The sequence below is a fragment of the Zootoca vivipara genome, chromosome 9 (assembly GCF_963506605.1).
Source record: "Zootoca vivipara chromosome 9, rZooViv1.1, whole genome shotgun sequence".
In the NCBI taxonomy this organism is placed as follows: domain Eukaryota; kingdom Metazoa; phylum Chordata; class Lepidosauria; order Squamata; family Lacertidae; genus Zootoca; species Zootoca vivipara.
The window spans coordinates 72,031,815-72,044,617 of NC_083284.1; the positions used below are offsets into that span (position 1 = coordinate 72,031,815).

At 45.1% G+C, this 12,803-nt stretch overlaps 1 protein-coding gene across 2 annotated transcripts; it reads left to right on the forward strand.

The window, feature by feature from the left end:
• Positions 1–1,344: 1,344 nt before the first annotated feature.
• Positions 1,345–12,202, forward strand: LOC118083695 (cytochrome c oxidase subunit 5A, mitochondrial). 2 transcript variants are annotated; one of them, XM_035112418.2, is made up of 5 exons: positions 1,345–1,631; positions 5,921–6,037; positions 7,125–7,246; positions 7,895–8,017; positions 12,038–12,202. In XM_035112418.2, exons 1-4 carry the CDS (start codon positions 1,547–1,549, stop codon positions 8,006–8,008), a joined length of 438 nt encoding a protein of 145 aa, XP_034968309.1. In that variant the 5' UTR covers positions 1,345–1,546; the 3' UTR covers positions 8,009–8,017; positions 12,038–12,202. The 2 variants fall into 2 exon arrangements, with proteins under 2 accessions (XP_034968309.1, XP_034968310.1); XM_035112419.2 differs by lacking the exon at positions 1,345–1,631 and adding an exon at positions 1,960–2,499.
• Positions 12,203–12,803: the final 601 nt, after the last annotated feature.

Here is a 12,803-nt window from a genome sequence, read left to right on the forward strand (position 1 = left end):
TGCAGTCAAGTCACAACAATCCCTAGATAGTCCACTTGGAGGACTGAGGAGGAGGATATGACTAAGCGTAGTTTCCTCTTCCTTCACATGCAAATGAGTTGAGGAAGTGGCAGATAAATCCTGAAGGAAACAGCCATTTCCCCTCTCTTGGACCAGACCTCTTGGACTACACACATCTTAGTGAGTCTCTCCCTCAAGGCCTCCAGCCTAGAGAGAGAGATGAGATGGAGTCTCACTTCTTATAAGTGAACTTCACAATGTATATATTACCTTTTAACTAAGCAAGTCTACCTCTTGAGTGTGCTGTACCTCGAGATGCTTGTAAGTAAACATCTTTTATACTTTTAAGAGCATTGTGTTGTGTCTTTTCTTTTAAGAGGGAAAAAGGGGAAATACCAGGAAAATACACTTTATTTTAGTGGCTTAAATCAAGCCTGCGCAAACGTTCTTCTGCTGTGTATTTTGCAAAAGGGGAATGTTTTACTCTGCTAAAGTTTTGTGCTTGCTAGCGCAAGCGGGGATAGGATATATTAAACAATATCTCCTCATCCACATTCCTGAACATTCCCACAGTCCCAGGCACCCTCGACATCTTCTGGCGGATCCTTAGGAGTTCACTGCGGGCGTCGCGCTTCCACAACGAAGAGCAAAGCGTTCCTGCTTGAAATAAGCGCAGGGACGAAGCTCTGCCAGAGCAAAGCCCCGGGAAGCTGTGGGACTCCGGTTCCCGTCAGCACCAACCATCGTGGCCAGCGGCTGAGGGAGGGTCCATCAGCACCCGTGGGGGGGGCACTGGTGCCCCATCGCCGCCTTGGGGCTTCTGCCTGACGCACCTGCACAGAAAGCAGCGGGCCGCGTTCCCGAGTAAATGCGCGAAGGGACGGGCTGCAAGGCGCCTCCCTGCAGATCCGCAGAAAACAGCCCCCTCTGTTAAGCAACAAGAACAAGAGCGGCGGCGGAAGGAAAGATTGCGAGCTCCTTGGGGTAGGGGATCCCGCGTCTCGCGCTCTGCACGGAAAACACCTACACCCCCACCCCCAAAAAAAACCCACCTAGGCTGATCGAGAGCCCTGAAGCTCATTGAGGTGGAAACTACGGTTCCCAGGGATCTTGGGGTGTGTGTGAAGGTGCCTTAAATATACAGGCAGATGCGCCTTTCAAGTCCATGTACTGCGCCCTGTCCGAGCGGCTGGGCGACTCCGCCCCTCGGAGGAGGAACCCGCTGGAACCCGCCGCGCCGTCTCCCTGACTACGCGTGCGCAGCTCCGGCTCTCTCCTCCCCTCCCGCGCCGTCCTTCGCGAGGGCGCGAGGAGGTTAGTCCGCCCTGCGCCGCCGTAGCCTCGGCCCCGCCCGCTTTTGCCCTCGGAGCGTCTCGCCAGCGGAGCAGCAGCGGCGCGTGGCCGTCGGAGAAAGGAAGCGAGGAGGCCGGCCAGGAGCAGAAGCCGCCGCCGCAGCCTCGCCTGCCACCCCCGCCCGCCCAACCGCCTCACCCAGCCGCCCCTTCCCGCGCGTCGCCTCACGGCCGCCGCTTCTTTCGCCTCAGCCATGTTGGCAGCCGCTCAGCTTCTCCTTCTCCGCCGCTGCGCCGCGCCCGTCCTCCGCGGCCTCGTCCCCCGCGCGGCGCCCGCAGGTGAGGCACCCCTCCTCCGACTCTCCCGGCCGCGCCTGCGCCGGAGCTGCGGTGCTCGAGGCCTGGCCGTGTCCTTGCCGTGACCCCGCTCTCCCGCGGGGAGCCGATAGGCCTCCTAGGGGAGCCGCCGCTCGCGCTCTACCCGGTTCTGGTGGGTCCCCTGCCGCCCTTCCCTCCCTCTCCCCCCCGGGGGACGGTCAGGGCGCCCGCTGCTCGGCCTCGTCGCGACCCTGCGAAGGGGGGCAGGTGAGGAGGGTGGCGGGTGACCTTGGGGCGGGGAAGCGGCGGCAACGAGGAAGGTCGCGGGCTCGCCTGCTCTTCCTTTCCTCGGCTCCTGAGCTCCCCTCGGCAGGAAGGTGACGCCGGGGCCCGGGAGAGGCCGGGCTTCAAATCCCGCGCTCGGCCGTGGATGAAGCTCTCTGGGGGTCAGACCTTGGGGGTCAGCCTAGCCTGCCTCGCAGGGTGTCGGGAGGAAAGGTGTAAATGCAACGAGAAAATGATTTCGAAGGGAGGAAGAGGACCAGAGACGGGAGAAGATCTCTGCCCGGTTACTCAGGCTTAATAATGTGCTTTGGAATATTCCCAGGAAAGGAGAGTTTCCCTGTCTCTTCAGGATGCATATGGCTGCTTCCCCCAACCTTTACAGTTGGTGCTGCCTTTTGGGTCTGATCTGCAGTGCGTTCCCTCAGTTTCTGCTCTTCCTGGTTTCACTTCTTGCTTGTGGCTCTGCTTCCATTTCATGGAATAGGTTGCTTCTCTTAAGGACCAACTCTTCATTTCTAGGTGCACATCCTTTAAGGCTCTCCTGCCTGAAAATGGGCTCATGCTGATATGCTAACCAGGCTTGAAAACAGTTGCAGTCAGAGCCGTGAGTGTTCTTAGCTTGTCCAAAGAAATGAACAGTTTACTGGGTGACCTTGAGCCCGCCAGGCTCTCTTGCCTCCCCAGCCTCACATGTTCACTGTGAGGATGCAAAGGAGTAGATTATGGGTAGGCAAACTAAGGCTCGGGGGCTGGATTCTGCCCCATCGCCTTCTAAATCCGGCCAGTGGATGGTCCAGAAATCAGCGTGTGTTTACATGAGTAGAATGTGCCCTTTTATTTGAAATGCATTTCTGGGTTATTTGTGGGGCATAGAAATTTGTTCACCCCCCAAAAAAAATATAGTCCAGCCCCCCACAAGGTCTGAGGTGCAGTGGACTGGCCCCTTGCTGAAAAAGTTTTCAGGCCCCTGGAGTAGATGATCCTGTTTGAATGCTACCCTGAATTCCTTGAAGGAAGGGTAGGGGGGAACTATGTGATAACCTGTCTGTATCCCATTCCCATTTAAGAAGGGAGGTTAGGACCATGATCTGCTTAAGGGTGCTTCCAGACAGTATTTTGAAGGAGGGATTCAGGCACATACTGGAACTTTAGGTTTGCACAATTAAAGTGGAGTTATTGCCCTGATGCAACAAATCCATGTTAAAAAGAAGGGTGGTTTTTTTTGCAGTTTGGAATGTAACAGGGCAATGCATTGAAAACAGTAGGATGAATGAATGGGAAGGCATATAAACAAAGCACAAGCATATCAGGATGAATATTTATTGTTGTAAATCAACCCCAGAAACAAGTCAGAATGACTGCTCAGTATAGACCAGGGGTCAGCAAACTTTTTCAGCAGGGGGCCGGTCCACTGTACCTCAGACCTTGTGGGGCGCCGGACTATATTTTTTTTTTGGGGGGGGAGAATGAATTCCTATGTCCCACAAATAACAGAGATGCATTTTAAATAAAACCACACATTCTACTCATGTAAAAACACCAGGCAGGCCCCACAAATAACACAGAGATGCATTTTAAATAAAAGGACACATTCTGCTCATATTCCCGGACCGTCCACGGGCCAGATTTAGAAGGCGGTTGGGCCAGATCCGGGCCCCGGGCCTTAGTTTGCCTACCCATGGTATAGACTGATAAAGGCTAATCACCGAATAAGCTTTGTGCAAGCCAATCAAGATGGGTATTTAGTAAGTGGGTCAGATGGAGGAGCCCTAAGATAGGGACATCTGGAAAAAATACTCCGCCTTATGAACTCACTTATGCATGGCTTTGTTGACTTCTTCCAAACCACGATCTTTTCAAGTCAGTGTAGTCCCATTTTACATGTGAGTTGGCTCTATACAATAGCTTGATTGTGAAAGTCGTATCTAAATTAATTCCCAGCAGGGAAATTGGCTCAATAAAACTTATTGGAACACAGTGTTGATGCAGTCATCATACTGGTGTCTATTCTAGGTGAAGACTCCTAGATACTTAACAAGCATTGTATGGCCTTTGTGTCTTGTACTTATCCCCCAAGATGGCAGGTGAAGGTACTGGAAACTAATAATATCATTGATGCTAAAGACTCCAGCAAATTTTGCATTCATTTAGCAGATATGATTTACCACAAAATCTGAGGAAGTTGTAATACTGAAGGTACTGAAAATTGTCTTTGATTATCAACATTGCAACGAATCATGTTTTACTTTAGAGCAGCTGTTCTGAGATGGAGGCTTATTAACTGAAGAATAGAAAAATCAAGAGTGAAATGGATAATTTGCAGCTTAAATGCCAGCATCTCATTTTTGGGGGTAGTTTTAACACCTGGCATTTTAAAATTCCAAACCCGTCTAGTTTCTTCTGTGGATTGTGCAACAGCAAGACAATGTCCAGAATGAAAGCATTTTTTTTACTCTTGTTTGAGTTCATTTTACTGCTGAATTGGACTAAACGAAGTGAATTTTTGAATTACCGTAAATATCATTTATTCAGCAACAGTAAATGGCACCTTAAATCTAGGTTATGGTCGCCACAACAGAATGTTTATTTGCTGGCGGGTGGTGGGAGAGGGCTTGACTTGCTCTTACAACAATGCACTTGTCCCAGAATGCAAGAAGGAGAAACATACACTATGGAAATGGTTTTAACTATGGACTAAGGGAGAGGTTTTTAGACTGTGGTCACCAACCAGGCGCCCACATTTCTCCACATGGTCGCAATTAGACCCACGTCAGTAGCAAAACGCAGCTGGCTAATTTCTAACACTGGCAGTGATCCTGCAGGATGTGTTAAGTAAAATATGAACTGCTGCTCTGGTGACTTTAGAACCCTTAGATTATATATCTGCTTCAAATCTTTGCCAGAGAAAATGGAACTTTGGAACTTGCTGCCTCCATGTACTCATATGATCCACATCTACCCACTCCTTATGAAGTGGCTCCAGACATGTCTATTTTTTCAAGCCTGTTCTATTTAAGTGAGCTTTTAATCTCCATTATCTTCCCTTTCTCCTGTGCGTCTGGTTTTTTTAGATTGTAAACTTGAAGGCAAGCAGGGCCGGCTCTAGGTATAGTCCCGGTGGCGCGGGGTGCTAGGGCACTGGGCCGGTAGGCGGGGCGCTGTGCGGCAAAGCCGGGCGGAAGCCACGCTGCGCACTGCGAGGGCGGGGGCGCCGGAGCGATCTCAGCGCCAGGGCGCCCGACCTGCTCGAGACTGCCCTGAAGACAAGGTTTTGTTCTTAGTTCTGTAAACTGTACAGTTCAGAACACTGACTTATTTTAGATAGTACTGAAGTGTGATTTTAATTATTATCACTATTATTAACAATCCTTCTGGCATACATTCTTAAGCATTCAGGGACTTCATGTTTTCCCTTGAAAGCACCAGACTAGCTATCTCAACTGTGTAAATAAGCCCAAAGGTGACTTGCTAGCAAAAAAATTCTAAAGCTGGGAGGGATACCTGTAATGTGTGCATTAAAAAGGTAATAATAATTTACAAAATAGCAATTGGATTGCTGGAAAGTTATTTTGATGGGATGGTAATTAGATTTTTTAGGTGACTTGTCATGAATGCTGAAGATATGTTGCTCCAGCAATGCAAATCAATACACTGCTGTAGTTTTTCTACCCTTCGCCTGCTGCCTCCTGCCCTGCTCTCCCTCTTCTGGCAGGAAATGGGGAAATTCATACAGCAACCCTTGTGCACAGCTGGATGAACCTTTCAAAGTGGTGTGGTTTAGGGCTGTTTCAGTGCATGTTTCTCTTTACTGGGGAGGGAGGGGTGATGACATGCTGCTTTAGTGGAAACTCTGGCAGCTGCAGTCTGGAGGTGATGTGGGGATGGTTGCTGCTGACCAAAGCAGAGAGCTGCATTCCTGGGATTTCATGTGTACACTGACTTCCTATGTGTACCTGCTGTGTTGCAGTTTTACCTTGAGCTCTTTAATATCTTCCTCTTCTTCCCACTTCCTGTTTTTGTCACAGCTGTATTGCCTGTGCGCTGCTATTCTCATGGGTCACATGAGTCAGATGAAGAGTTTGATGCTCGCTGGGTGACGTACTTTAATAAACCGGATATTGATGCCTGGGAGCTAAGGAAAGGTAAGGCTGAGGGAGAGTAGTATTGAAAAGCTTGAGAAACCCTCCTTTGCTGTGTGCTGCTGCGGCTGCAGCTGAATGGAGGCATTTCTGCAAGCTGGTTGTGGTAGCTTGCATGGAGCAGTCTGGTCCATTTTTCTTCAGTCGCTGCCCAACATTCCACCAGCCTTAATGGAACTGTTCCAGAGCATAGAATCATAGAATTGTAGAGTTGGAAGAGACCCTGCGGGTCATCTAGTTTAACCCTCTGCTGTGCAGGAATCTTAACTAAAACATACGTGACAGATGGCCACCCAGCCTCTGCTTTTAAGATTGTAACTCTGGTATTTTAATAGCTATATGAGTAGTAAAAAAATTGTCATCATAACTTGCTGAAATCGAAACTGATTCAATGTTTCTGTCAGTCCCTTTGGGTTTCAGCCGTGCCTCACCTTTTTCAAGGCATATCTTTTGTTAGGGAAAGAGATAAGACTGACTTCCGGCTGTACATAAGAGGACAGTGATATTAGGTCTCTGAGCGAGCAATAAACTTATAAAATCCCTTTGACTGTTGAATGCCTTGTGATATTCTATTTAAGGTAAGAGGAAGTGTACAGTTTTTATTGTGTTGACGGTTGTCAAAACAAAATTGCACTTTTTACAGGGTGACTCTTCTTCACTACAGAGGTTGAACAACAATTGATAGTTTAATAAAGTAACATTTTTAGAAAACTCCCCAAAGTATGTGAGTTCTTAGATAAGCAGGGAGCATAAAAGCCACATTCACAATAAATGGAGCTTTGTTGTGGAAATTGGGATCTGTTGTTGGATGGGATGCAAAAAAATAGAATTGAAGTTTTGGCACTGAAATGGCAAATTAAAGGTTTGATCTGACATTTTGTATGTGGAATGTAAGCAACGTTTCATGTTAGCTCTACAAATTTTGTGTACTGTGGCAGTATCAAATATCTGAAGTCACTTGCAGGAAATTTGATATTAATAATATGTTCTGGCATATTTAGATATAATCAGAAATGTTAGGAAGAGAAATGGACACACTCCTGAACTTGTAAGAACAACAGAATATTCTCATTCTTGTTCATTCCCACAGGCATGAACACACTGGTTGGTTATGACCTGGTTCCAGAACCAAAAATCATTGATGCTGCTTTGAGGGCATGCCGACGACTAAATGACTTTGCTAGTGCAGTCCGTATCTTAGAAGTTGTAAAGGTCAGTGAAAGACACTTGAGTCTGAGCAGCCAACACCCTGCTTCTCCATTTGCCTCTGTGTTTATAGTGTGTATATTGTGGAGTTCTGGCTTGCTGGTGATCCATAAAGAGCCTTTGCACTCTTTGTAGAGATTTGTTTGACTAGCCTTGAGAGCCTAACAAATCTTTCTAGCCAGCATTGTCTACTTTAATGGTCATTGGCTCTCCACAGCCTGTGACATAGGTCCTTCTAACCCTGTTAACCTTGATCTTTTTGACAGGATATGTGCGGCTGAGAGTGGAACTTCCTGTACAAAATACATGTGCTCTGCCCCTGCCCATTTCCCCATTTCCCAACAAAAGTTTACCAGGCTGCTTATAATAGAAGCCTATGCATGTAAACTCAAAAGAAAGCCCCACTGAGTTCAGTGGGTTTTGCTTTCAAGCGAGTATAGATTTGTAGCCTCATATAGCCACTTTCACATGTAAAAGGTGGATTTTGAAGCAGTAAACTGTTGCTTAACTCTTGGTGAAATGCTTTTCTCTTGTGTGTATTTTTTTTAATAAAAAACTTCAACAGTCTTATTGAAGAATTAACCCTTTTGGCCTTGGATATGAATCTGTCTTGGTTTTGTTAAGTTTGAATTCATTTTGTGTTCTTTCAATTAGGACAAAGCAGGGCCTCACAAGGATATATACCCATATGTTATCCAGGAACTTAGACCAACATTGAATGAGTTGGGAATCTCAACTCCAGAGGAACTTGGCCTGGACAAAGTGTAAACATTATTGGTAAGAGAACAAATCTTCGCTCCTTTGCGGAAACAGCTTTTTAATCGTCCATCTTGTTTACCAGGCTCCTGGACAGTTGCATGAGGCCTCTAAGGGTTCCCAGGAGATCTCATGGGGCCATCTGAGATCTTGCAAGATCTCAAGAGGTGGGAGCAGTTACAGGGGTTGTTCTGACTTTGTGTGATTTTGCTTTTATGCGGAACCCCTGGGAACGTAACCCTTGTGCAAGTTGCAATTGCCCTGCAGGCCAGATAGAGTTTGAGCTATCTTGAGTAGAACACCAAGGCTGCTTTTTCTAGGTTTGGCTGAGGAAAGGCAGAAAAAAGACTTGCAAATTCCCTGCATTCACCTAGCCCCACCCCCTTTTCTGGTGGGCCATTCTTGATGTACTTGAAATGTAGTTCTTATACTTAAATGATTAAAAAAGACTGGAGAAAAGTACAGTGAACACTTCTCATTCATCAATGTCAGGCTCCTTATTTCTGAATCTGACTCAAATACAGCCATATAATATTGGTGCTTGCTTAGTTGTCTGCATCAAATGACTTCACTCCTGGCAACCAGGAGTGTTTCTCCTGCTGTCATATGTACTGAATTTACAGTGGGGATCAAGCACTCAGCCTAAGCTTAGCAACTGCTGTTCTGTTAACGGAGCAGCATTCAAGACTATGCAAACACGTCACCCTTAAATAGGACAGTGCTATGGAAGTTGGATGTTTAGTGGCAATACATGCAATGCTCTGCTAGTTTAAGCTGTCACTCATTTAATGTACAGGAAAAAAGCGGCAGAGCCCTTGCTAGGTGTAGTGGCACCAGGGAGGAGACAAGGAGCAGCATTTAATTGCAAGCCTGCACAAACCTGAATTGACTTTAGCAATAAAATGCTGCTTTCTCATAAGTATTCATCTGGGGCAAGTGGCTTTTGCAGGGAGAAAGGCTTTTTCCCCCCAGTGAGAAGAATCTGAGCTGTTACTCTAATGTTGCATTGGTTATAGTGAACTGGGGGCTTGGTCTGTGGCCTCGTTTACAGCCACATAACCACAATCTACTGCTTGGGTACCATCTGCTGTGTGTTCTGTGTAAACACTAGAATCCTACAGACTTTGAATGAAGAGCTGCAACTCTGTATGCAGTTAGAAATGTTTTACTGGTTCCCATGCTTTCCTGTGCAAGCAACAGAAGGTGCCCTTCAATCGACCAATGACAAAGGGCAGGAAGCACATCGACGCCCCCATCCTGGCACCAGTCCTGCTGGGTGCCCTTCTTGGTCCCTGCTCTCTGTGGCTACTGGCCGCTGCCACACATACTAACTCCTTGCAGGCAGACAAGCATGCTTGGGACAGCAGCCCCAAGAGATTTCCAGGCTGAGTCTCTTCTCCCCACACACCATCCTTATTAAAGTGGGGTGCTCCCTACTTTATGCAATTTCACTGACATGTGTGGGGACCCAGAATGTAATCCTTGTGTGTGTGTGTGGGGGGGGGGGGGGTAAAGCCTGTTTTCTGGAAATGACATTATTTATTTATTTATTTATTTATTTATTAGTTTTAAAAAGTAAGCTTTATTGAAATTCATATTAAAATACATTTTCTTAATTTCATACATACTCAAACAGAACAATAATGTAAATGATATAAATAATAACGAAATCATAACGCACAAAATCATATATAATGAAATCATATTAAAGGTAAATCATATAATGAAATAATAGTCAAAGTATAACGTAAAGTAAAGTAACGTAAAGTATAGCGTAAAGATTATACCCCAATATTCTCATTCATATAATATAACCTAACACAAAAACAAAAAGGAAAGAGAGGAGGGAACAGAAAAAGAGAAGAGAAGAGGGGAAAAAAGAAAAAGAAAAGAAAGAGACAATGTAAAAACAAATCAGAAACGTTTAAAATTGACTCATAAAAAAACTTCCGATTGTCGACTTAACGCTTATTCATACTATTCCTCCTTTACTTGTTTCCACCTAATTCCCTAAGAATAATATCTCTTGTCCTTATTTTTAGTAATTCCCTCTCTTCGTGCATTCTTTAAGTTAAGCAAATCACCAACTCAGTTTTAATACCTTCTTTTTTAAAATAATCTTCCACTAATTGCCATTCGTTTTGGGTCCTTTGTCTAGGTACATTTCTAATTGCTGCCGTCATTTTGGCCAAATTCATGTATTCCACCATTTTAATTTGCCATTCCTCCACCCCTGGTATATCTTCCCCCTTCCATTTTTGTGCTAACAATACCCGAGCTGCCGCCCCGCCATATAACAAAATATTTCTCTTATTTTTGGGCACACTTTCTAGGATCATACTTAACAGGAGTAGCTCAGGTGTTTTTTCAAAAGTTAATTTTAACATACTCTTCATTTTTTCATATATTTTATTCCAAAATTCCTGCACACCTTCACACCACCACCAGCAATGCATATATGTGCCTATTTTATTATGACACTTCCAACATTTGTTTGATTCTTGTTTATAAATCCTTCCTATTTTCTCTGGGGTTAAGTGCCATCTGTAGGCCATTTTCATTATATTTTCTTTTATTGATGTACATGCTGTGAATCTTAAACTTTCAGACCACAATTTATCCCATTGTACACTGTAGATTGTTCTTCCTACATCTTGTGCCCACTTAACCATACTGCACTTAACCACTTCATCTTTTAAATTCCATTCCAATAAATATTTATATAGATTTGTCAGATGTTTATCTTCTTTATCAATTAATATTTCTTGTAATTTTGATTTTTTCTCTTGGAAGCCAATTACTTTATGTTTTTGGAATATGCTTTGCATTTGATTGTATTGGAGCCAGCTTGTGCAATCTTCTTTTACCTGGTCAAATGATTTTAAAAGGTATTGCCCATCTTTGTTTTCAATCAGCTCTTGGTATGTTTTCCATCTGCCCTTCCTCGCTCCCCCCTTCACAGATGTTATCTCAAATAGTGATAGCCACCAGGGAATCTTAGGTTCCAAAATCCTTTTATTCTCCTCCCACACCTTATTTATTTATTTCATACTCCACAAAATGTACCTCCCCTTTTCATAAAAATGACCAGAGTGGCTAAGAACAGGACAGTCCCAAATAAAAGAAATAGGAACAAGATAGCCATTGTACAATAAGATAACATAGGAGCAGATTTAGAATAGCAGCAAATCAAAACACAATTCAGGGCCGCCCCTACAGCCAGGCTGGGGGGCGCCAGGGGGGCGCCGCGGAGCTGTGCCCACCCACCCACCGCGGAGCTGCGCCCCCGGCAGCCGCACTGCGCCCGGCGCACAGCTCCGCCCGCCACGCTGGGGGGCGGGGCAGGGGCGCCGGAGGGATCCGTCGCACCATGGTGCCAGGGCGCCAAATATACTTAAGACGGCCCTGTGTGTCACAATTATTTTACAAATACAGATTAAGACACAAAGGGTACTCTGTGCACAGAGTCCCACTTGTGAAACAGGCTGTCCCTCTCCTCTCCCTGTGTGCAATCCACACCTGCTCTGTAAGGGTTCTCTACCTTTGGAGCAGATTTTGGGGTTGCAGGGAGAGGGGGGCGTGTGGTGTGTTGCACAGGCAGAAGTCCGCAGTGCTGATGGAACAGTAGCGTTGGATGCAACCCAAAGCAGTAGAGAGAACTAAGCAAAATCAGCCCAGTTTGCCAGATACCTGCTAAAATAGAAAAAATATAGTAGCTCCCTACTTAAAAGGGCAAAATATATATACTGTAAAACAAGTGGACTGCAGGATTGTAATTCTTTAGACTGCATATACAGTATATATTTGGAGATATGAGGAAAACACAAAGGTCACAAGACTGTGGTAGAAAAATGGTCTTTTTACACCACTGGGCAGCCAGCTGTTAATCTGCAGCTGCCTGGTAAACAGATCAGATTATGTTCCCCCAACTATCCATTTTTACTCTTTCAGAAGCTTTCTGGTGGTGGGGGGGGGGGCAGAAAGAGCTTGAAAAGGGTGTAGAAATGCATGAACTAATCCATGATATCTCTTCTCTTCCAGATGAGCTTCCTGTGGGGTTATTGTTAATGCTATTTGATTGTACAACAATTGCCTGGAAACAGACGTTAAAATATTACTTATTTGAAATTACTGCTTCCTTTTATTGAGTCCTGGAGTATGTGTTGTGAAGCTGGACCTAATAAAGGGGAACTGGTTTGAACTGAGTGTTCTTTGTAGCCTGTGTTATTATATGCTAGAAAAGAAAATCTTATTTCCCATAATAAAAGTGAATAAACATGGGGTACAGAACTTAATCCTCAATTTCACAACCTGACAATGGGATTCTCAAACTTTGTTTATTGGTGTCAATGACATTCAAATTTTTATTGCTTGTGTGTGGATCCCTATAAAGGACATTGAAGAAGGTTATCATTACATGCTTTTGTTTCAAAATGCCATGTGATTTCATGAAACTGATGGGGCCAGGAGCTTGACTTCCTGTTCCTTGTGCAGATCCTATGTGTGCACTGCTACACAAAAACCACAGCACTGAACTTGCTTGCTAAGGACAGCTTCTGTTTTATTTATATATCTGGCCCTTCCTCCCATCACACAGGGTGACTAATGGCGAGAGCCAGATAAAACAACACCCAGTGAGAAAACCATTAACAATTTCATAATTCATGATAAATATAGTACTTCTACAGCAATGCAAGTTTTTAGCTCTTGAGATGGCAGAAATGCTTGAAGGTATTTGATCAATATTTAGTTGAGTCCTGTAAGTTGGAGGTACTAAATAAGGATCCAGACTTAAGTTCATTGAGCT

What these genes read in the sequence shown, in the direction of transcription:
- LOC118083695 (XM_035112418.2), top strand. Translation starts at nt 1,547, where the DNA reads ATGTTGGCAGCCGCTCAGCTTCTCCTTCTCCGCCGCTGCGCCGCGCCC. An exon ending in TGCCTGGGAGCTAAGGAAAG is followed by an intron (nt 6,038 to 7,124) that starts GTAAGGCTGAGG and finishes TCATTCCCACAG; the next exon opens with GCATGAACACACTGGTTGGT. An exon ending in GTATCTTAGAAGTTGTAAAG is followed by an intron (nt 7,247 to 7,894) that starts GTCAGTGAAAGA and finishes TCTTTCAATTAG; the next exon opens with GACAAAGCAGGGCCTCACAA.